The 25,280-nt window shown below is 40.5% G+C and overlaps 1 protein-coding gene across 2 annotated transcripts in view; it reads right to left on the reverse strand.

Annotated features, from left to right (window-relative positions):
- Positions 1-2,474: 2,474 nt before the first annotated feature.
- LOC141272722 (deoxynucleoside triphosphate triphosphohydrolase SAMHD1-like) overlaps positions 2,475-25,280 on the reverse strand; it is a 203,678-nt gene continuing 180,872 nt past the window's right edge. For both annotated transcript variants that reach the window (XM_073683726.1, XM_073683725.1), the window contains 6 exons: positions 23,412-23,527; positions 19,547-19,674; positions 19,115-19,192; positions 16,190-16,294; positions 10,139-10,252; positions 2,475-3,076 (listed from right to left, as the gene is read on the reverse strand). In XM_073683726.1, the coding sequence (XP_073539827.1) occupies positions 3,059-3,076; positions 10,139-10,252; positions 16,190-16,294; positions 19,115-19,192; positions 19,547-19,674; positions 23,412-23,527 (559 nt within the window). In that variant the 3' untranslated portion in view covers positions 2,475-3,058. The remainder of the gene's footprint in view (positions 3,077-10,138; positions 10,253-16,189; positions 16,295-19,114; positions 19,193-19,546; positions 19,675-23,411; positions 23,528-25,280) is intronic.

Raw genomic sequence — 25,280 nt, forward strand, 5'->3', positions numbered from 1 at the left:
CCTACTGCTGGGAACCGGCTGTCAATCAACATGACATTGGCAGCAATGCCCTGTCAATACAGCAGAGCGGAAGAGAAGTAACTGCTCTATCAATGTCATGACACATTAAGCAGGAGAATCTACCTGTCAATAAGTGCTTAGGACCCATAGAAAAACATAGTTCCAGATAACCCTTTTAATAATTTGCTCCACATGCAGTGCTCAGTTTGCTCTCTTACTTATAGTCACAGTCGTAGCCCTTTTAATAATTGTCAGATCCTGTAGTTATGTATTTCTGCCCTTTGGGGTGTGCGTTGCAGGATCACAGCAGATGGCAGACTGACTTCAGGAGCAGCAGGACTACAGGAGACTCATCATTTCCCTGGCAGACCATGACACTTCATCTATCAAGCTGAAAAGTGTTGCCATGTGACAGTACTAATGCAAATTGTGTCCAGAGTATTCAATAGCACTGCGGGTACCATCTATAATGGGTTTGTTTTTTGCCCTCCTATGAAGCTCAGTCTATGGCTAGGCATTGTAGAAGAACATTATTTTTGTCTATGTATTGCAAGTTCAAGTCCCCTAAGGCAAAAAATAAATAAAAAATTAAGTTTTTTAAAATTTGCAAAAAAAAATTCTAGTAGCCCTCCTTACGCCATTAAAAATAAAGAAATATAAACATATATCAGTCACTAAAAACCTAACAGAAAAAAATAACAAATTAACTCAAAACACCATAAAGAGTAATCCACAGGCTGCATTTCTAAGAAAAGTAGATTTTTTTTGTGTCTTAAATCGTATTCTTCGTTACAGGCACATACGTCTCTATATAGCAGTACATCTCTATATACTTGTAATATAGTAATAATCACATTTTAATGCACTTTTTAAATATGAACATCACAAGAAAATAACATTTGCATCCCTATAATCGTAACAGCCCGTACAATACAGATAACAGTATATTAACGGTGATCAGAAAATAGTGTAAAAAATGGTGATTGCTTTTTTTCCCCCCGCTATACTAATATATAATATGCCATTTGTTTGGGTTATAAAATCCTGATGACAGATTCTCTTTAATATTATTGTAACATTTTTATATACCTGTTTGGCAAAGTGACAGTTAACATCTTATATAGTGAAACATGCGTAAATGAAAGTTATGGCTTTTACAACTATGAATGAATAAACCAGAAAAATCGTTTAGTGATGTGAACGAGTAGATCACAACATTGTCATTGTGTATGTGCATATGTTATATATTCTTTAGTGCATGCGTTTACTATGTACGTGCGTATGTAATGTGTAAATGGCCATGTGTGATTTTTATTATATTGTGTTTATTGTGAATATACATGTAAATGTGGCCGTGTTTATGTGGGTGGGGCTTGATGGTGGGGGGGGCCAAGACACAAATCTTGCACAGAGGCCAATGTCTGTCAGTGTCCTCCCCTGCCTGACCTACACTACACAACTCACGTATGCCTACCTGATGCCCTCTACACTAGTCATGTATGCCAATCTGATGCGCGTTACACTACTCACTTATGCCAACCTGATGAACTCTATATAATTACGTATACACTAGATCAATTCCAATATAGGTTCACTTGTGGGAGTTTTATTCTGCACATGAGGGGCTCTCCAAATGTGACATTACATCCGCAGACCATTCCATCAAAGTCTGTGTTCCAAACTGTCACTCCTTTCTTTCTGAGCCCTGCCATCCGCCCACACAGGAGTTTTCTCCACCATATTGGCTATCGGCATACTCGGAAGAAATTGCACAACAATTATTGGGGTCCATTTTCTCCTGCTATCCTTGTGAAGATGAAAAAAAATTGGGGCCAAAACAACATTTTGTAAAAAAAAAATCAAGTTTTTGTTTCATTTTCAAAGTTCAACGTTGTAAAATTTTGTGAAACACCTGTGGGTTCAAGGTGCTCACCACATGTCTAGATAAATTTCTTCAGGGGTCTAGTTTCCAAAATGGGGTCACTTGTGTGGGGTTTCCACTGTTTAGGCACATCAGGGGCTCTCCAAATGCGACATGGCGTCCGCTCTCGATTCCAGCCAATTTTGCGTTCAAAAACTCAAACGCCGCTCCTTCCTTTCTGAGCCCGGCCATGCACCCAAACAATAGTTTTCCCCCACATATGGGGTATCAGTATACTCACTAGAAATTGTACAACAATTCCAGTTACACTTGTAAAAATAAAAATATGTGGGTCTAAAGTAAAAAAATTTTGTGAAAAAAAAAAAAGTTAAATGTTCATTTTTTTTTCACAAACTGTAAAGGTGGCACTACCTGAGGGGCAGTGCTTACAACCATAGCATAGAAGTGTTTGGGTTTTGTAGGAGAAATGCGCTAATTATATGAAGAGAGGGAACAATTTTAAGTAAAATTGTAAAATTCTGGTCACCATTTAATACTCCACACTAGGACTCAATAACGACAACCACACAACCATTGCTTGGTAAGATAATGTAAATCTTTATTTGCTACTTTTACAATTTGATTTCTTAGACTTTATAATGTCATTTTCTAAACCAAAGAATAGATGAGTTTACATGGATGTCACTAACATTTTCTAATGAGAGAGACTCTGGTTACACAAGCAAAAAGATGTTGTATACTTATAGCAACCCATGTTTCTTTATAGGCTATATTTCACAAAGCAGGACTAACTCCATGTTATCCATGTAATCACTCTTTGCGTATATACCGACAAGTCTGAATATAGAAAAATAAATACTTTTACTACTACTACTGCCACTACTTAACCTATCTGAGAGCCACCTGCTATATTTTCAATGTAAGCGTATATCTCTACATTGGTGCAATATCAAGAGCATCAATTTTCATATACTCATGAATCAACTTAGAAGCTTCTATATATTTGTGTATATTGTATATCCTACATGTAATCATTCTAAAAGACCATGTCATATAATGTATGTAGAGCCTGTTCTTGATTCACATGCTAAACTACTAAATACAGAGTTGAATAAATGTTGACTTCTGCAGTCACCTTTGGGCACTGCAATCCATGTGAAGTATGGCAAGATTAAATTAGTCCTCTTCACGGTTCTGAAACAGAAATGTGCAGACTTAATTTCTAGGAAGAGGGGTTATCTCATAAATAACACAGAAATGTTATACTACATGCATAGCCTATTGCTGCCTTTCATAGTGTTAATACTCATAGAGCCACTGCCTCCTGTGAGCTTTGTCTGGCCTGGAGTGTGATCTATGGGGCTCCTTCTCCCTCCAGCTTCTCCATTTCCCCTCTCCGTATGCATTTATAGTCAGAACTCAAAAGTTATAATTTGATCCTTCACCGCAGATAGATTGTAGACTAGGGTTGCACAACCTGTGGCCCCTGGGGGGTACATGAAGCCCACAATACCATTCTTTCTGGCCCCCAGCTATCTCAGATTCTTCTGTGTTCAGTAACATTCATAAAATGGGCATAGTTACACTCATTCTGTGGTCATCTTCATCCCTTTTTTCTTTACTGCTTAAAAGGGGAGCAAAGGCACCTCTTTGTGTTCAGTAGTACAAATTCTATATACAGTGGCTTGTGAAAGTATTCTCCCCCCTTGGCTTTTTACCTATTTTTTTTTTTTTTTACATTACAACCTGTGTTTAAATATTTTTGTAATCTGATTTTTGTGTGATGCATCAGTACTAAGTTGGTGAAGTGAGAGAATGTAGGCAATAATTACATTTATGGGATAAAATAACTAAAAATTGACATGCGCATACAGTACAGACCACCAAGCTCATCAAGAGAACGCCAAGAGTGTGCAAAGCAGTCATCAAAGCAAAAGGTGGCTACTTTGAAGAACCTAGAATATAAGACATATTTTCAGTTGTTTCACACTTTTTTGTTAACTATATAATTCCACATGTGTTAATTCATAGTTTTGATGCCTTCAATGTGAATGTACAATTTTCAAAGTCATGAAAATACAGAAAAATCTTTAAATGAGAAGGTGTGTCCAAACTTTTGGTCTGTACTGTATGTATTCATCCCTTTTTGCTAAGGAGCCCCTACAAATTTCTGGTGCAAGCAATTACCTTCATAAGTCACATGCTTAGTGAAAGGAAGTCCACCTGTGTGCAATCTAAGTGTCACATGGTCTGTCAGCATATACACACCTTTTTTGAAAGGCCACAGAGGTTGCAACACCATTAAACAAGAGGCACCATTAACCAAACAACACCATGAAGGCCAAGAAGGTCTCCAAACAAGTCAGGGACAAAGTTGTTGAGATGTGCAAGTCTGGGTTTGGCTATAAAAAATATCCCAATCTCTGATGATCCCCAGAGCACCATCAAATCCATTATCACAAAAGGGAAAGGACATAGTACCACAGCAAACCTGCCAAGAGAGGACCGCCCACTGAAACACTCAGCCCGGGCAAAGAGGACAATAATCAGGGAGGCAGCACATAGACCAAAGGTAACCATGAAGGAGCTGCAGAGACTGGAGTATCTATCTATATGACCACAATAAGCCATACAGTCCATCAGGGTGGCCCTTATGGAAGATTGGCCAGAAAAAAGCGCCTTTTTTTACACACAAAAATTGTAAGGCTCATTTTGAGTTTGCCAAAAAACATGTGGAAGACTCCCCAAATGTATTGGGGGAAGGAGCTGTGGTCAGATGAGACCAAAATTGAACTTTTTGGCTACCAAGGTAAATGCTATGTCTGGCACGAAACCAACACAGCTCATCACCCTAAGAACCTCATCCCCACAGTGAAACATGGTAGTGGCAGCGTCATGCTGTTTGGATGTTTTTCGGCAGCAGGGACGGGGAAAATAGTCAAAGTCAAGGAGAAGATGGATGGTGCAAAATATAGTGATATTCTTGATCAAACCTGTTCCAGCTGGTCAGTGACTTGAGACTGGGACAGAGGTTCACTTTCTAATAAGACAATGATCCAAGCATATCACTAATGCAAGACTCGAGTGGTTTAAGGTAAAACTTGTAAATGTTTTGGAGTGGCCCAGTCAAAGCTCAGACTTTAATCCAATTGAGAATTTGTGGTTAGACTTGAAGATTGCTGTTCACCAGAGGAAACTACCTAACTTGAAGGAGCTGGACCAGTTTTGCCTTGAGGAATGGGCAAAAATCCCAGTGGCCAGATGTGGAAAGCTCATAGAAACGTATCCAAAGCGACTTGCAGCTGTAATTGCCATAAAAGGAAGCTCTACAAAGTACGGACTTTTGGGGGGTGAATAGTTATGCACACTGAAGTTTTCAGTTATTTGTTGTTTGCTTCACAATAAAAATAAAACCAAATGTTCACAGTTGTAGGCATGTTCTTTACATGAACTGATGCAAACCCTCCAAAAAACAAAACAGTGAACAGGTTGTGAGTTAGCAAAACACAAAAAATGCAAAGGGGGTGAATACTTTAGCGAGCCACTGTATGGAACTCAAACTTAATAAATTAAATCTGGAAAAGGTTATAACGCCATGTATAAAGCTTTGGGACTCCACCCAACCACAGTGAGGGCCATTATCCACAAATGGCGAAAACATGGAACACTGGTGAACCTTCCCAGGAGTGGCCGGCTGACCAAAAGTACCCCAAGAGCGCAGTAACGACTAATCTAAGAGGGTCACACAAGACCCCACAACAACATCCAAAGAACTGCAGGCCTCACTTGCCTCAGTTAAGGTCAGTGTTCATGACTCCAGCACAAGAAAGAGACTGGGCAAAAATGGCATGCATTGCAGAGTTCCAAGATGAAAACCACTGCTAAGCAAAAAGAACATAAAAGTTCATCTCAATTTTGCCAGAAAACATCTTGATGATTACCAAGACTTTTGGGAGAATACTCTGTGGACTGAGACAAAAGTTGAATTTTTTGGAAGGTGTATGTCCCATTACATTTGGCGTAGAAGAAACACAGCATTTCAGAAAAGGAACATCATACCAACAGTAAAATATGGTGGTGGTATTGTGATGGTCTGGGGCTGTTTTGCCGTTTCAGGACCTGGAAGATTTGCTGTGGTAAATGGAACCATGAATTCTGCTGTCTACCAAAAAATCCTGAAGGAGAATATCCGGCCATCTGTTTATGTACTCAGGCTGAAGTACACTTGGGTTATGCAGCAGGACAATGATCCAAAACACACCGGCAATGACTTAAGAAAAACAAAATGAAGACTTTGGAGTGGGTTAGTCAAAGTCCTGACCTTAATCCGATTGAGATGCTGTGGCATGACCTTTTAAAAGGCGGTTCATGCTCGGAAACACTCCAATGTGGCTGAATTACAACAATTTTGCAAAGATGAGTGGGCTAAAATTCTTCCAGAGCGTTGTAAAGACTCATTGCCAGTTATCACAAACGCTTGATTGCAGTTGTTGCTGCTAAGGGTGGCCCAACCAGTTATTAGGTTTAGGGAGCAATCACTTTTTCACACAGGGCCCTATAGGTTTGGATTTCTTTTTCCCTTAATAATAAAGACCTTCATTTAAAAACTGCATTTTGTGTTACTTTTGTCTAATATTTCAATTTGTTTTGTGATCTGAAATATTTAAGTGTGACAAACATGCAAAAGAATGAGAGGTGACATCCTGCATGGGGCACTATATGGGGGGAGAGGTGACATGCAAAAGAATAAGAAATCAGCAAGGGGGTAAACACTTTTTCACACCACTGTATATACCTCATATCAGAATACTACTTTAAATTTTATGTGGCCCTTGGGAATGGTACACAGGGCCGGCGTCAGCACCCGGAGCACCTGAGCAGGAGGGGGGGCCCACTCACCGTCGGGCGCCCCGGCGCGCTATGGGACCGACGAGCGGGGCAGTGCCGGTGTCAGTGTCTCCACACCCCTCCCCCCCGCGTGCTCAGGGCCCCGGCAGCCGGCACAATACTTACCTCTCCCCGTGCCTCCGCAGCAGCTCCGGTCTCTTCCGCGGCTGCTGTGCTGTGACGTCTCAGGTCAGAGGGCGCGGTGACGTGTTTCCACCGCGCTCTCTCCTGAGCCGTCACAGGCAGCGCAGAGTGGGAAGACGCTGGCGACGCTGAGGAGTCCGGAGCAGCGGCAGCAGGTTCAAAGTGAGGTGAGTACTTGATTTTTTTTTTCTTTATATGTATGGAGGTATGGGGCATTATATGGTGGGGGGGAACAAGTGACATCCTGCATGGGGCATTATATGGGGAGGGAACAAGTGACATCATGCATGGGGCATTATATGGGGGGGACAAGTGACATCCTGCATAGGGCATTATATGGGGAGGAGAGGTGACATCCAGCATGGGGCATTATATGGGAGGGTGACATCCTGCATGGGGCATTATATGGGGGGGTGACATCCTGCATGGGGCATTATGTGGGGGGGGAGTGACATCCTGCATGGGGCATTATATGGGGGGGAGAGGTGACATCCTGCATGGGGCATTTTATGGGGGGGGAGAGGTGACATCCTGCATGGGGCATTATTTGGGGGGGGGAGGTGACATCCTGCATGGGGCATGATATGGGGGGGGAGAGGTGACATCCTGCATGGGGCATTATATGGGGGGGAGAGGTGACATCCTGCATGGGGCATTATATGGGGGGAGAGGTGACATCCTGCATGGGGCATTTTATGGGGGGGAGAGGTGACATCCTGCATGGGGCATTTTATGGGGGGGAGAGGTGACATCCTACATGGGGCATTATATGGGGGGGGAGAGGTGACATCCTTCATGGGGCATTATATGGGGGGGAGAGGTGACATCCTGCATGGGGCATTATATGGGGGGAGAGGTGACATCCTGCATGGGGCATTATATGGGGGGGGAGGTGACATCCTGCATGGGGCATTTTATGGGGGGGAGAGGTGACATCCTGCATGGGGCATTATATGGGGGGGGGAGAGGTGACATCCTTCATGGGGCATTATATGGGGGGGGGAGAGGTGACATCCTGCATGGGGCATTATATGGGGGGGAGAGGTGACATCCTGCATGGGGCATTATATGGGGGGAGAGGTGACATCCTGCATGGGGCATTATAAGGGGGGGTGACATCTTGCATGGGGCATTATGTGGGGGCCAGTATCCTGTATGGAGCGTTATATAGGGGGCAGTATCCTGTATGGAGCGTTATAGGGGGACCAGTATCCTGTATGGAGCGTTATATGGGGACCAGTATCCTGTATGGAGAGTTATATGGGGACCAGTATCCTGTATGGAGAGTTATATGGGGACCAGTATCCTGTATGGAGCGTTATATCGGGACCAGTATTCTGCATGGAGCAATATATGGTGCCCATAATATTGTATGGAGGATTATACTGTCCGGTCTGCACTGTGCGTTGAGAGAATTCGCCGGTTTCTGAGCTATTGTAGAATTTACAATAGATATCACTCATGTAATGTAAGAAGTGAAATCTTTGGCCCTGTACTAATATATATATATACTGTATGTGTATATATATATATATATATATATATATATATATATATATATATTCTCTGCGGTATCTGTGCATCATGAATTGTGGTATGTGTTAAAGGGGCCCACTGAGACTCTTTCGCCCAGGGCCCATAAAAACCATGAGCCGGCCCTCATGGTACAATCACAAAATTTGGTGCTCGGGACATCAAAAGGTTGTGCACCTCTGTTGTAGCCAGAATTAAACAATTTTTTTATGTGAACAATCACTGCAGGGAGAAATAAAGTGACTGATAACCGGAAACGGGCATTTTTTTTCTAATAAGATGTATTATAAAGTTTATGCTCACATGCACTGTTGATTTATAAAATAAAAAAAATCAGTGTAATTACTGTTTACCTCAATTTACACACGATCCAGTAAGCTCTTATTCTTCCTTTATTGCTGGCTATAGGTTGCCCACATTTTATGTTTTTAAGGGAACCCATCACTTGACTTTCCTACCCTAAAACACTTTGATAGCAAATTACTGCTTTGCAATAGTGTTGCCAACATGTCCCCTTATAAAGTGTGCATTTTCACATTAATTAAAAAAATGAAAGTATATTAGTAATGTACATTTTATATGGTACCGTAATTACCTCTCATCTGGGTGTTTGGCAGGTGTAAGGACATCTGCCGCATGTGAAGTGCATAGATGAAGCTGATTCCCGTATATCTTCCTTCATTGCACATGCACCTGATGCTGCTAGAGCTAAGGCCTCATTCAGATGTACGTTTTTTTCGACAAGAAAAACTTTTCAATCAGTTTAATCAGATTTATCAGTTTTTTCATTGATGAGGAAAAAAAAAAGTTTCTCACCCTTCTCCCATCTAGCTGAAAAACGGACAGCACACAAATGGCATCTGAATGCTGTCAGATTGTTTCATAGACTTGCATTGCCAAGTTTGATCGGACACTTGGATCAGTATCAGGCATGTTTCCAAGGTTTTGCATGGACCACTCGGTCCGAGAAAAAAATCTGACATGTGAACAGCCCCATAGTTTGTCATAGGTACGAGTGCGATCCGTGAAAAAAAACACGCGTGTGTGAAAAAGTGACATGTGAATTAGGCCTTGGAATTACGTATTCTGCAATATGGAATGTCAATCAAGCCTAGAGGTGAATTGGCACTGCATGACTTTTCACCTCAATGGCACCACCCAGATATCGCTTCAGGGGTAATTACCATATAGTGTGTCACACAGAATTGTTTGGTGCAGTGTTTTTTTATTTTTTTTATTTTAAGACTGAATGCTGAAAGATTTGTTTCTTTCTGTTCTTTATCAACTCAATCAAAATAAAAAAAAGCCTACATAAGACCTTAGAGTCTTTATATGTATAAGAGGGTATATGCATAGGACGTCTTTGATAGGTGCACTCGCTGAGGTTTTGCTGTTGTGTTTGCACCCTTTTTTATATAATTTAAACTATTACTAGTGAGATGCTTCCTACCAGAAGTCTACTGAGGAATACACATTCTGCTACTTTTGAGAAGTAACAAAAGACAGAACATGTCATTTTTACACTGCTGTACATTATGTTCATTTTTTGTTGCAGTTTTGCGGTGCTTTTTTATGCAGAATTCAGGTAGAATCTGCTATAAAAAGATGTTGTGTGCACATAGCCTAAAGCATCTTTGGGAACCAAAAATACCTGGAACTTTAAATTACATTCCTAGCTTTAAATTACCATACCCTGCGCCATTTCTCAAAACAATCTTTAGCAGCTTCCACACTCTTTTTGTCAGTCTTTGTACAGTAGACACGGAGGATCTGCTCTTGAAAATTTGTAGGGAGAATGCGTGAAACCTGTAAATGCAAACACATTATAACATATGTATCCAAATGTATTATGTCAGTGAATATTGTTTGCTATTTCTTTGTTGTAGAAGCCATTTAGCAGGGTTATTTTTAATGGTCTTCCTTACCTTTTGTGACGATACAGCGTAAAATCTTAATTATGCCAGACATACTTTCTGATGGCAACAGCAGTGTACCTTTATTTTTTTGTTGACTTTTTAACCTGTGATCTTCTTTGGTTGATTAACACAGGCTACTAAAACAGACCATTAATCCTGATTGTTGATTTAAAGAGCCCCTACTATACCAACTATGTAAATAGATTAGCTCAAACAATGAGAGCTGAGCCATGTGAGTAATGCCCTCCCTAACCCCAACCTGTGACTGATGACCTTTATATGTAAATAGAAAAAGGGTTTATCTATCCTGCTGAAAAGAGACTTGGAGCAGAGAATCAAGGAGAAGCAAGAGGACACACAGACTGAGACCATCAGCTTGGAAGCATGGATGTTACCTAAAGATACACAGATTTGGATTCTACATGATTCCGGCCTAAGGGTATCGGCCCTGACTGAAAAGATATGGATTTGCTCCATTTAGCATCAGAAAGACCATGGATACTTATGGGGAGACCAGGTTGGGACGATGAAGTCACCTGGCCCCATGGATATGTTGTTTCGTGTTGCCAGGAGGACCCACCAGTCAACTGGAACATATGGAGACATTCGGAGAAGCCAGATTGGGACCCACTGGTCACCTAGCCCCTTGGAAACTCTCGGAGAGGCCAGGGTGAGACTCTCGAGTCTCCTAGCCTTGTATCTCGATGGACTGCTAGCTTCCACTGGTTGAGGTAGTTGGCCCTGGAAGTCCCAAAGTCACAGCTGTTCTATCTCAGGCGGGCAGAAGGGTGAGACTGTGTAATGTTGTACCATCTTGGGTATTTGCTGGGACGGTTCTATGTGTTTATTGTCCGCTTGGTGATTCAATAAAGTATTGCCACGCTGTTTTTACCCTCATCCTGTGTTGTATGAGTAGCATTACGTCCACAGAAGACCCCGGGTCTTCACACCTTTTCTTTAGGCTCAACTGATCTCAAATGGCTCAAGTTGACCAGCTTTGTGAAAAAAAATATGATTTTGCAATGCTCTCATACCACTGCAACTAAGCAATTAGAGAAAGGGGCTCCCTCTGTCACCCCAGCTCCCCTTTTTTTCCTCTGCAATGCAATTGTAGGATGCTGATGACTTATCATGGCAGCTTTCAGCCAAGCGTTCAGGTCTGAGATGTTTCCATTACTCTGAGGGCAAAATACTCTGTAATACAGAAGTAAAGAACTATAATATTTGAGCAATCTAGCAATTGCATGATCAAATTTCGCAGTGGGACTTCCAAATAAAATCAGAATAGGAGCTTAAAATGTTTTAGAATACATAAAAAGGTAAAAAAACAACAACTTTTTTTCAAATAAAAAAATGATTGATATATAAAAAAATATATATATAGAATTTGATTTGCCACATCTTTAGAACTCAATCTATAAAATTATCATGTTGTTTAATATGCATGATTGACCACCTCAAAAATGCCAGAATTGTTCATTCTGCCTCCCAAAGAAAACGGAATAAAATGTGATGAAAAAAATAAAAAAAAAAACAAATTGTACAAATGAAATAGTCAAATCATCCATAAAAAAAACAAGCTTTCACATACTGTAGCTTTATTACTAGAAAAACTAAAATGTTATGGTGGCACAAAACCAGTAAAAGTAGTAAAACTTGATGAAACTGTATTTGCATCGTTTTAGTGACACGCAGAATGAACCATGCAACAAGATGATAGAGGCACATAATGGCTGACTATATCAGCTAACAGTCGCGGATTAATCAGAGCTCTGCCCGTAGCTGTTAACATGTTAAATGCCACTGTCACGTGCTGGTAGGGGGGCGCATCATTCCACGTGTCCATTGGCAGGCCCATAATATGATCACGGGGCACCAATGGGTTGCCATGACAGCCAGGCTGTAGCTGGCATTCATAGGAGATTGTGATTTTAAATTAGGGGTTGGGCAAAGATGTTATCAGGGTCATATAATGAATTGGGGGGTGGTAGAGGATGCTATCAGGTAAAATTTGGATCTGGCCCCAACTGCATGTTGATCAGATTTATGGGCCGTTGTAGCATTCTATATCTTATAAAGACATATGTGTTTGCTCCAATATAATAATGACCCACATCCTGGTATAATGTCCCCCACCCTATAATAATGTCCTTCATTGTGGGCTCTTTTTTATAAAATGTCCCCCATACTGAGCCCTTCACGGTATCATGTCCCCCATCCTGGGACCATTTTAGTAATAATGTTCCATGTTATTCTTCAACAAATAAGAAAAAAAATAAAAAATTATTCTTACCTTTCTGCGTTCCCACGCCGTGCGGTGTCCTCTTCAGTAGCCGGTGCAGGAGCCGGCAGCAAAGTGCTGACGTCAGCTGCTGGTCTCTGATTGGCTGGCGCCATGTATTGCAGCACAAGAAGCTGGCGGGTCTCTGTGCTGCAATACATTCAGCAAGATGTTCGTCTTTGGGTGCACATCCAACTGAAGTAGGCACCGTTGTTGGCGGGCCCACCTACACCTCTGGGTCCTGATACAGCTGAACTGGCGGTATGTCCACCCCTGATCACGGATGGGTATTATTAATGTCTAGGGAACTGTGGATGGTTATACACATATGCACAACATTGTTGGCACCCTTTTGTTAAAGTAAGACAAACTTACAAATTTTAAATTCAAATTTACTGAATTTTCATCAGCTAATGAAAATTAGACTTTGCTTTTGAATTTTGGTTCAATAGAAAAATAATAAAAAAAAAACTAATGAAAATGGCCTGGACAAAAATGATGGTACTCTTAACTCAATATTTTATTGCACAACCTTTTGAGGCAGTCACTGCAAGCAAACGATTTCTGTAACTGTCAATGGGACTATCCACAGGTATTTTGGCCCACTCCTCGTGAGCAAACTGCTTCAGCTGTCTCAGATGTGAAGGTGCCTTCTCCAGATTGCAGGCACCTTTCACAGATGTTCAATATGATTTAGATCAGGGCTCATAGGAGTAATTTCAGAATAGTTAAATGTTTTGCAATTAGCTATTTTTCGGATGTTTTTAGCTGTGTGATTTGGGTCATTACCTTATTGGAAGATCCATGACCCTCAACTCGGAACAAGCTTTCTGACACTGGACAACATACATCGCTCCAGAATGCCTTAGTCTTGAGATTTCATTGAACTTTGCACATATTCAAGACACCCTGTGCCAGTTGCAGCAATGCAGCCCCAAAACATAATCGAGCCTCCTCTATGTTTCACAGTAGATACAATGTTCTTTTCTTTGCTTGCTTCATTTTTGCTACTGTGAACATAGAGCTGATGTAAATTGCCAAAAAGCTCCAGTTTTGTCATGTCTGTCCGAAGGACATTCTCCCAAAAGCTTTGTGGCTTGGCAAATTCCATTTTGACAAATTCCAAATTTGCTTTTTAATTTTTTGCTTTCAATAATGGATTCATGCTCTGTTGTCTTCCATGAAGTCCACTTCGGCCAAGACAGTGACAGATGCTGCGATCTAACACTGATGTACACCTTGGAGTTCGTCTCTAATCTCATTGGAAGTTGTTCTGGACTCTGGTTACCATTTGTATTATCCATCTCTTCAATTTGTCATCAATTTTCCTCATACAGCCACGTCCAGAGATGTTGATTACAGTCCCATAGACTATATACTTCTGAATAAATGTGCAACTGTAGTCAGATTCGGTGTCATCACCCGGCGAACCTGGGCAAGTGCCTGGGCCCTGGACAAACGGGGGGTGGGTGGGCCACTATGGGACCCATGAGCCAGGAGGCCCGGTGCCAGAGGTGGCACCGGGTCACCCACGGATTGTACTTTCAACTATTTTGGCATCCTGGATGCCAATACAGTTGAAAACAATGATGGGAGAGTTAGCGTTTGCTAACGCTCCCTCTCCCATCACTCCCCCCGAGTCTGAACTCTGTGGCATCACTACAACGCGTCTTCTGTGCAGCGGGGGAACGGGAACAGGTGAATATTTGTTTATTTTTAATGTTTGGAGCACTGTATGGGATCCATTATACTGGATGGAGCACTGTATGGGGCAAAACATTAAACTCACAGAAAATACACATAAAACTACTTTATTAATATTATTTTAAAAACTAATAGAAAAAAACTCCCAAAATAGCCAATATAGTGTGCACCCCCAAATTGGGGTAATGAAACAGAGTGGGGGAAGGGGAGAACACTGACCCTACTCTGGTCCCTACGTATTTGCGGAGGTTGGCACCCTTTTGAAACGCCTGTGGCGCCCCCGCTCCTGATGGTATCAACAGTAAAGTTCCCCATGCATCCCCTCAATCAAATATCAGGTTGGAGGTGGCGCCAAATGGCAGTACAGTGTCATCTACCACTCTATACCATGTCCAAACATTTGACTAACTACTATATTTTGACTTCTTGCTTACACCGAGTTGTAGTGGTGTGTTAGGTGTATTACTTTTGTCTGCTGTATCCAGGAATTGTGGGTTAGTCACCTGGTATCCTATATCCCCTATTGCCTTGATTTGACTAGGGCTTAAGAGGGTGAGTTGGGGAGAGCCGCCGAGGAGCGGGGGCGCCACAGGCGTTTCAAGAGGGTGCCAACCTCCGCAAATAGGTAGGGGCCAACGTAGGGTCAGTGTTTTACCCCTTCCCCCACTCTTTCATTACCCCAATTTGCAGGTGCACACTATATTTGCTATTTTGGGAGTTTTTTTCTATTAGTTTTTAACATAATATTAATAAAGTAGTTAAGTAGTTTTATGTGTATTTTCTGTGAGTTTCATATTTTTCCTATACGCTTCATTTATCCACTGTATGGGGCCCATTATACATAATGGAGCAATATATGAGGCCAGTTATACTGAATGTAGCAATATATGGGGCCCGGTATATTGAATGCAACAATATATGGGGCCCGTTATACTGAATAGAGCAATATATGAGACCAGTTATACTGTATGGAGCACTATATGGGCATCATGAATCGTGGTATGTGTTAAAGGGGCCCACGAACACCTGGAGCCGGCCCTGACTGTAGTCACAGGAACATATTGTTTGGAGATGGTCTTCTAGACTTTACCTTTAACATGTTTGTCTATGATTTTCTTTCTAATCCCCTGAGACAACTCTCTCCTTTGCTTTCTTTGGTCCATGTTTAGTGTGGTACACACCATAATACTAAACAGCACAGTGACTACTTTTCACCCTTCAAAAAAAGCAGACTGAATGAGTACAAGTTTGTAGACACCTGTGATGGTAATTACAGGACACCTTAGTTTAAGATCAAATTATTTTCAGGTTTTTTTGGGTACCATCATTTATGTTCATGTCCAATTACATTAGTTTGTTTTTCAAACATTTTCTGTTGAACCACAATTCAAAAACAAAACAATTTCTGATTTTCATTAGTTGATGTTCAGTATATTTACATTCTACAGAGACGAGTTGTGGATGGAAGATAGCATGATGGAATAGAGAAGAAAAGGGAAAGTAAAAAACTACAATGAGAGGGACATCACAGGATGTATCTGTACTATAAACTTATCTAGTCTACACACAGGTGTAGAACTGGTATCTACTAAAGATGAGCTGATTAGGCAAAATTCAAATTATTAACATCTTGACGGTCTTTCATGGTTCAATCAAAGGGCGACCAGCATCTGCCATTCTGCTAAATCCATATTGGCGAATACAGATTTTTGTAAAATACTAGTCAAATTTATTTTGCTCATCTCTAGTATTCACTCCTATATTGTCCTGGAATAATTCTGTAGAACACTATCCTTTACTCACCAGTGTACCAACCAACTAACCTAATGATTATATACCTACCTCACTTTTTTCGATTTTTACAGCTTTGTTTAGATCACTCTTCAAGTAAAAACGCACATTTTCAACTGGATTCTTCTCTTTCTGTCCATAATCCATAGAAACGGGCTGGATTGATAATGACAACAAATAAATAGATAAATAAAGATTACTGAAATTAGACCTCACATCTCTCATGAATGAATCTCAACTATCCCCTTGGCAATGTCTGCTGTAATTGTGTTGTGCTGGAGCGGAATGTGAACCATCGTTCATGGGTGTTAGCTGTGTGTTACAGCTGACGTTCTGCTGCACTGGACAAAATGGGAGATAAATCCAATGATGGTCTTCGAACCACCTTCATACTGAAGTCAATAGTTTCTTTGCATTTAAAGGGAATGTGTCATCAAAAAAAATTTCTTCAACCATTGAAAAAAATGTAAAGTATGTTTTTTTTTTTTTTTTTTTAATATTATCATTTTTTAATGGCATAAATTATGAAAAATAATTTAAACAGTTTTGATATTTTCCACTGTTAAACACTAGGGGGAGCAGCTGCTGACATTTGCCATGAAAGTCTGGTATACTGCTCGCATTATGACAGCAGTAAATGTGGGCTGGATCCGCTCACATGTGTGACATAACTTCTCCCCTCATCTTCTGGACATTTGCAAAAGGATAAGGGAGGATGAAGTTTAGGATCGCAGTGTGGAGCTACTTTATTGGTGACTGCCAGTGATACTGAGATGTAGACAGCATCACCGAGGATAGCTGGCAGCGGCAATTCTGTTAGTTGGTGCTGTGTGCTGTATTATGCACTGGGATTAGATACGAGGACTGTATCTTGCGGTGGGATTAGATAAATGATTCGGCGAGTGTATCACATGCTGGGATTAGACTGTAGACTGTATCACACTCTGTCATTAGATCCATGAATTGTATTATGTGCTGGGACTAGATACGCAGACTGTATCACGCAATGGCATTAGAAAGGCAGTCTGTATTACATGCAGGGATTAGATATGTGGACTGTATCATGTGGAGAGATTAGATATATGGCATGCATCAGGCACTAGGATTAGACAAACGGGCTATATCATGCACTGAGATAAGATACATGGCTCAGTGGAGTGAATCACACACTGAGATTAGATATGTGAACTGTATCACACGTTGGGATTAGCTATGCTGACTGTATCATGATCCAGGATTAGATAAACAGACTTTATCTCTCAGGATGGTATGAGATACAGGCCTCAGCTGAGGGTATCACTTGATGGGATTAGGTTCAGTGCTCAATGCAGTGTATCACATAGGATGAGATGGAGCAGCCGAGCAGCCAGAATGCCTTACTCAACATGAATTAAATGATCTCCTCAGAGACCTGTCATTGTCAAAAGATAAAGCCAAACTTCTTGCGTCTAGGTTGAAACAGACGAATCTTCTTCATGATGATGTCAAAGTGTGTTATTACCGAAAGAGAAATAACAGTGTAACACAATTTTTCACAGTTGATGGACCAATGGTGTACTGGTACAATGTGAATGGCCTCTTTGAAGAACTGAATCAAGAGTATTTTGTTGCAGATTGGCGATTGTTTATTGACTCATCCAGAGAAGTTTGAAAGCAGTGCTGCTTCACAATGGAAGTATGAAACCATCACTCCCTATTGCTCACTCATGTCATCTAAAGGAAAGTTATGAAAATCTGTCAGTTATTTTGGATGCTATACAATATAAGCATCAGCAATGGAATATCAGTGGAGATTTGAAAGTGATTGGTCTGCTAATGGGAATGTAAGGAGGTTTCACAAAATATTGTTGCTTCTTGTGTTTATGGGGCAGTAGAAATAAAGTAGAGCATTATATTCAACGTGATTGGGGACAGAGAAACATCTATGCTCCAGGTAGACACGATGTACAGCATAATCCTTTAGTTGCTCCAACAAAAATCTTTCTTCCTCCACTGCATATAAAGTTGTGATTGATTAAAAGCTTTGTGAAAGCCATGGCAAAGACCATTTCACAAGGGTTCCAGTACATTTCACAGAAATTCTCCAGCATTTCACCAGAAAAACTGAAGGAAGGGGTATTTGTTGGCCCTCACATCAGAGTGTTTATGAGAGATGATGTGTTTGAAGGAACTCTAAATGATAAGGAATTGAGAGCTTGGAAAAGCTTCAAGTGGATCTGTGAAAACTTCTTAGGAAAAAATAAATCTCCAGAATATGTTGAAGGTGTTGAGGAACTGCTAAATGCATACCAGTGTCTTGGATGTCGCATGTCTCTGAAAATGCAGTTTTTGCATTCACATTTAGATTTCTTCCCTCTAAATCTTAGGGATGTAAGTGATGAACAAGGTGAACGGTTTCACCAGGACATTAAAGTATTGGAACACCGCTACCAGGGTTTTTTGAATAACTCAATGATGGCAGATTACTGTTGGATGTTATATAGGGACAACCCTGAAAAATCGTATCAACGACAGTCTAATGTCAAGTACTTTTAATTTTTGCTCATATTTTGGTTTCTATTTTGCATGTGAAATTATTTTGGTTCAATAGAAACTGTTTTGTAAGGTCAAGCATTTTTTTCTGATATGTAGATTACTGTTTTCTTAATGTCGCCAGTATATTTCCTATACCTTATAATAATGATGCTGCTCTGTGGAAACTATACCTGCTATAGAAAAACTATATACATTTTTGAAATCAGAACAAAAAAATGATTCAGAAAAGTACAAGGTCAACTGTGATGATTCCTAAAAATATTTTTTTGTAGACCTCTGTAATGATTGCAATGGATATAAACTTGGAATTAAAAAATGCAACTTGATCTTAGCATTGTACTAGTCAATTTGCAGGGTTATTACACAAGTATGCACAACACAGGAAGCAAAGAGGTTTTTTAAATTGTTTAATTTATCACACTATAAAAAATGCAGACTTACATCCACTCTGAAATCTTCTGCAGTCAGCTTCTCTGAACTAAACTCGGCCAGTTCATCTTCCATCTTTTCACGGTCCTTCTATAACACACAATCAATAATTATTAATGTTTTTCCATCTGTGTAGACATTTTTGCTGACCTCCCTAGTGTAATTTAGAAAATACAAACAGATGGAAGGGAGCTTGACTGTGGGACCGGACAACAGAGTTCGCTTTCAGTTTAACATCAGAGAGACATAGGTCTGCAAAGCAGGTGCAGGCACAAAATTGCGTCATTTTTTATAATCAAGCCTTTTTTAGATTTTTTTTTATTTTGTATTTACATTGGAGCAATAGTAAAAACTAAACCGTGAAAGCAATTTTCCATTTCTATATTCATGGCTTTTCAGTTTACTTATCTATACAAGTGTAAGGATTCATATAACACAACTCACCTTGGTAATCTCAGTGTGTGCAGTTGGCTTCGTCTTACCCAGAAACACATACAGTTTTCTGCGTTCCAATTTACTCAGTATTTGGCTGCCAGGTAGCTCGTCGTGGAGAATCTGCTGAAAGATACAATCTAGGATGGAGAGATACATGTGAGGATTTTGACAAATTATGGTATGTTAGCTTTAACCAATACCTTTGGCGCTAAATTAATAAAGTGGTTTTCTCAATCAATACATTTAACCCCTTTACCCCCCAAGGTGGTTTGCACGTTAATGACCAGGCGCCATGTTGCGTTTGGGGAGCCCCTGATGTGCCTAAACAGTGGAAACCCCCCAAAAGTGACACCATTTTGGAAACTATACCCCTCAGGGAACTTATCTAGATGTGTGGTGAGCACCCTGAACCCCCAAGTGCTTTACAGAAGTTTATAACATGGTGCCGTGAAAATAAAAAAATCAAACTTTTTCCACAAAAATGATGTTTTAGCCCCAATTTTTTTATTTTCACAAGGGTAAGAGGAGAAAATGGACCACAAAAACCTTTGTGCAATTTCTCCTGAGTACGCCAATACCCCATATATGGGGAAAATACAGTGTTTGGGCGCATGTCAGAGTTCTGAAGCGAAGGAGCACTGTGTGACTTTTTGATCGCAAAATTGGCTGGAATAGAGAGCGGACGCCATGTCGCGTTTGGAGAGTCCCTGATGTGCGTAAATAGTGGAAATCCCCCACAAGTGACCCCATTTTGGAAACTACACCCCTCAAGGATTTTATCAAGGGGTATAGTGAACATTTTGAACCCAGAGGTACGACACAGAATTTGATAACATTAGGTCATCATATTGAATAAGTTGTCATTAGTCTTGAGTGCAAGTGCTCGCTATTTGAGTTTGCATCGGGTACTTAGGTATGCACCATGTATCGCAGGTGCTCGAGTGACATGCTCAAGTCCTCGCCCACATGTTTCACGGCTATTAGACACCCAAAAAAAACCATGCGGGGATCGCTCGTGCATGGCAGGCAATCCCCACGAGGTTTTTTTGGCCACGAAGCATATAGGGCGGAGACTCACGCATGTTACTTAAGCACCCGCGATACTCAGTGCATACCCGAGCACCCGATGCAAACTCAAGTAGCGAGCACTTGCGCTCAACACTAGTCACCATATCGTCATCTTTTTTTTTTTACTTTTGAAAAAAATCCCAACCCTAGCCCAACCCCAACCCTAACCCAACCCCAACCCTAACCCAACCCCAACCCTAACCCTAGCCCAACCCTAACCCTAGAGTTTATTTTTTACGCCATTCCTCATGCGGTATAAGTGATTAGATGACTTTATTCTTCGGTTTGGTGCGATTACAGCGATACCAGAATCATATCGGGTTTTTATGATTGACAGCTGTCACACACTAAAAGACACATTTTTTTTGTAAAATCTAGTTTTCTCATCGCCATATTTTGAGAGCTATAATTTTTCCATATTTAGGCCGACAGAGTTATGTGATGGCTTGTTTTTTGCGGGACAAGTTGACGTTTTTATTGGTAACATTTTCGGGCATGTGACATTTTTTGATCGCTTTCTATTCCGATTTTTGGGAGGCAGAATAAACAAAAAACAACAATTCAGGAATTTTTTTTTTTTTTTTATTCTTTTATTCTGTTCCACGTGTGGTAAAATTGATAAGATAGCTTTATTCTTCGGGTCAGTACATTTACAGGGGTACCACATTTATATAGTTTTTCTATGTTTTGGCGCTTTTACACAATAAAAGTTATTTTATAGAAAAAATTATTTTTTTGCATCGCTTTATTGTGAGAGCTATAACTTTTTTATTTTTCGGCTGATGGATGCCGGCTTGTTTTTTGCGTTTTCAGCGGTACCATTTTTATTTATATTCGTCTTTTTGATCGGGTGTTATTCCATTTTTAGTTTGGTGGTATGATGATAAAGCATTGTTTTTTGCTTCGTTTTTTTTATTTTTTTTTACCGTGTTCACTAAAGGGGTTAACTAGTGGGACAGTTTTATAGGTCAGGTCGTTCCGGACGCAGCAATACCAAATATGTGTACTTTTATTGTTTTGTTTTTTTTCATAATATTATTTATTGATCGGTACATTATATTTTTGATGGATTATTTTTTTTTTTATATTTTTACAAATTTTTTTTCATTTTTTAACACTTTTTTTACTTTTATACTTTGTCCCACTATGGGACTTTCACTTTTTTTTTACTCTGATCGCCTGTATAGCATAGGGATGGAGCACCATCCTTGTGCTATACAGGCTGTCAGCGCTGCAGATGCAGAAGATACTTTGGTCATGCACTGCGCATGACCAAAGTATCTTCCTGCTGTCTGGTGACCAGGATGTTGTCATGACGACATTGGGTCGTCATGGCAACATCCGGGAAGCCGCGGCAGACAGCATTGGACGCCGGCAGGAGAGGTGAGTATCGCAATCACCTCCCCTTGCCACCACAATGCAGCATTGGGGGGGTTAATGTGCTGGGAGCGGTGCGGAACTGCTCCCAGCACATAGCACCGGGTGTCAGCTGTGACAATCAGCTGACACCCGGTGGCGATCGCGCCCGCAACATAGAGTTTTACTGATTATGATATGTTGTTTTTTTAGGCAGCCATATAATGAATAAATGCACACCAAAATCCACCTTACAATTATTATTTTTTTTTTATATATAATAAAGTAAAGCAAAAACACAAGAGCAGGAGACACAGGGCACAGAAAGAACCAGCATGTGGAAACGTTGCAGCTACGTTCCTGATAAAAGAGGGGGCAGTTCATAGAATAGAGCTGCAGTATCGGCACACGATTGTTCTGTGCCCCAGGTCTCCTGCATGGATGGCACATGGTTGATTAATTCCCTGAAGGACGCAAGTTTATAGACTTGTGATGTTTTGTATGTGAGGCAAACAGTAAACTTGATAACTGAAACGTGGAATTTGATGCACATTTTTTCATTATGTGGCTTTCTGAAGGGAGGACAGGGCGTCCTATTGATACGGCCATCTTATATAGTCCTTCAACTAGTACATTTGGTTTGCACTGTTTTTGGGCTCATGTTTGGAATTATGAATAAGTATCACTGAAATACCTTTACCTGATAAAAGTCTTTTTGCACTATGTCTGTGTGAGACTATTTACTAAAATATTATACTGGATTTGATGTGTAGGACCATTTTAAGCAATGAAAATGGTCTTTTAATCCTAGAACACACTAGATTCTATATACACTCTTTCACGTGGATTCCTTTGGGAGGTATGCTTCACTACTAGGGACAAACAGGCGTACATTTAGAAGGTCCACTTCAGAGAAGTCACAACTCTTGACACATTCCCTTAACCCATTCCTGCATTAGGATGTAAAGTAACTTTCTTGGAAGGGGTCCGCATGTGTGGAGGGAATTCAGGAGCTGAGCTTCTCCACATTAGGCAGTAAGTAGGAACGTGGCAATACAGTCCACTACTCTTACACCACCACTAAAAATGTATGTCAGCCCTGGGTGTAAATAATGATTAATTTGTTGGGCTGGCATAGCCACGCCCCATCCTACCCCAGCCTTTCCCACTATGACAGAGCTGGTCGAGACTAACATAAAAAGTCAGAAGTTCAAGGAGTGTTACACCAGAAATCAGTCTAAAACTTTTCGTCAGGCCCCCTGTTTACTCTTTTATGACTGCTCCTTGTCATAACAATACACTGCATATCTTTTTATGGGAAGTGCACCCAGCTGTATAACCCCTTTGCTCAGAACACTGACACATCATGTAATAACACAGCACAAGGCCATAAGTGTGGCAAGTAGATGTATGCAGTTAAAATCTTACCAACTACAGAAAATAAACTCACCTGTGAGCTTGGTATAGGCAACCATGTCATCCACTGAGCCAGAGATTGTATAGGAATTCCCATCTGATCCTTTTATCTTTATATGTGAATCAGCTTTCAATAAAGCATCTGTGATCCTGGAGCATTTTAAAAAAAAATTGATGAAGCAAAAGTAGACCAAAAAACAACAACTGCATAGACTAGCAAAGAATGTTGAGTTGACACATAAATATTCTACTGATAAATACAGCATCCATAATTATAAATACAACAATTTTGCAGCCTTTTAGAAATGGAACAAAAGCTAAAAGAAACCAGACAGTTGATAAATTCTGCTCGATCCATGGGCAGCATTTATCAGACACTGGCTGCATGATTTCAGCCATGTATTTTTTTTAACTCTGAAGCATTGCAGCGTTTCAGAGAAAAACATAGTTTAATAGCAGCTGGGGACCATGCTTGCATGAAAGACTGCTAGGACAGGTGGGTCCAAGGTGGCTTTTTCAGAGTTAAATATATATGGCTGAAATCATGCAGGCGGTACCTGATTACATGCTGCCTGTGGATCGGGCAGCATGAATCAGCTGTCAGGTTCTCTTTAAAATCGAAGTGCATCATATGTGGCAAAAGTATCTAGCCTCATCTGAAACAATTCCTTTTTTCTAGTTCTGTTAATTAACCTTTAACAAAACTCCCAACGTTTGAAGAACAAAGAGGGAAAAATCATGCGGCACCCATAGCGTGTTGGGGCAAATTTTGACAACTCCCAGAAGGAAATGTCAGAGTGGGCAGTGGCAGTGATGGACATTCAGCAGACGCCCACTGTATCCAAGATGTTTGGGATTAGAGATGAGTGGATCGATTCACAGGACTCCGGTCCAGCATCCATGTCAGAGGTACTTGGCGGCTAGACAGGAGGCATTTGATTAGCCAGGGCTGGCGTGATGTCATTTCTACTTCATGCTCATCTCTATTTGGGAACTGTGGATTTATTTTTTGTTAATTCACTCATTCATAGTCAGGGCAGCCAGAACTTTCTCATCTTTATATAAGCTTCAATATATGACATCTGACTATTTTCTGCCTGTAAAGTCGTATTCACACTTTGCATAGTACTGTGTTTCTTGTTTTCTGCAGTCTGTGTCTGCACCAAGCTACGGAACTAACAATATTGTTGCATTTTTGCTGCATATTTTTCATGTGTTTTCCCCCTTATTTGCTGCGTTTTTGGTGCAGATGTGAAGCAGTGGTTTTAAGTGTTTTTTTATAGTACAGAAAAAAGCTATGATTCTGCACTTATAAAAGTAACTGCAGTTTTCTACGTGCGTTGCTTTTAGGCTCCAGGCAGCCTCTAGAGAAAAAATAAGCACCAAAACCGGATAGTTCAGCAGCGTCTTTAAACGCACAGTTTTCATGAAATCACCTCCACTTTACTTGGTCAGTTAAACACAGCAGAATTTCTGTGCATAGAAAGCAGCAGAAAATACACAGCATTTACACCACATGTGAACATGGTCTAAATGTCCAAGCAAAGTGGATATGATTTCATGAAATCTCCTGCCCTCGGTGTGTCTAAAGATGCTGTTGTACTGTGCGGCTTTGCTGCTATTTTTCTCTATAAACTTCTATGTGGAGCTTGAAAAAAATGCAAATAAAAATGCAACTGCATTTTTTTTTCAGTGCAGAATCAAAGCTTTTCTGTACCATTAAATAACCATTAAAAACACTGATTCACATCTCTACCAAAAATGCATAAAAAAAGGGAGAAAACGCATAAAAGAAACACGCAAACATGCAATAATCAGAAAAGATTGTTATTGCATCATTTGATGTGGACGTACAGAAAAAAAATCAGTAGAAAAAACTCAGCAATTACACCACATTTGAACA

The sequence above is a fragment of the Phyllobates terribilis genome, unplaced genomic scaffold (genome assembly GCF_046119375.1).
Source record: "Phyllobates terribilis strain yellow unplaced genomic scaffold, ASM4611937v1 Scaffold_5__5_contigs__length_657084704, whole genome shotgun sequence".
In the NCBI taxonomy this organism is placed as follows: Eukaryota; Metazoa; Chordata; class Amphibia; order Anura; family Dendrobatidae; genus Phyllobates; species Phyllobates terribilis.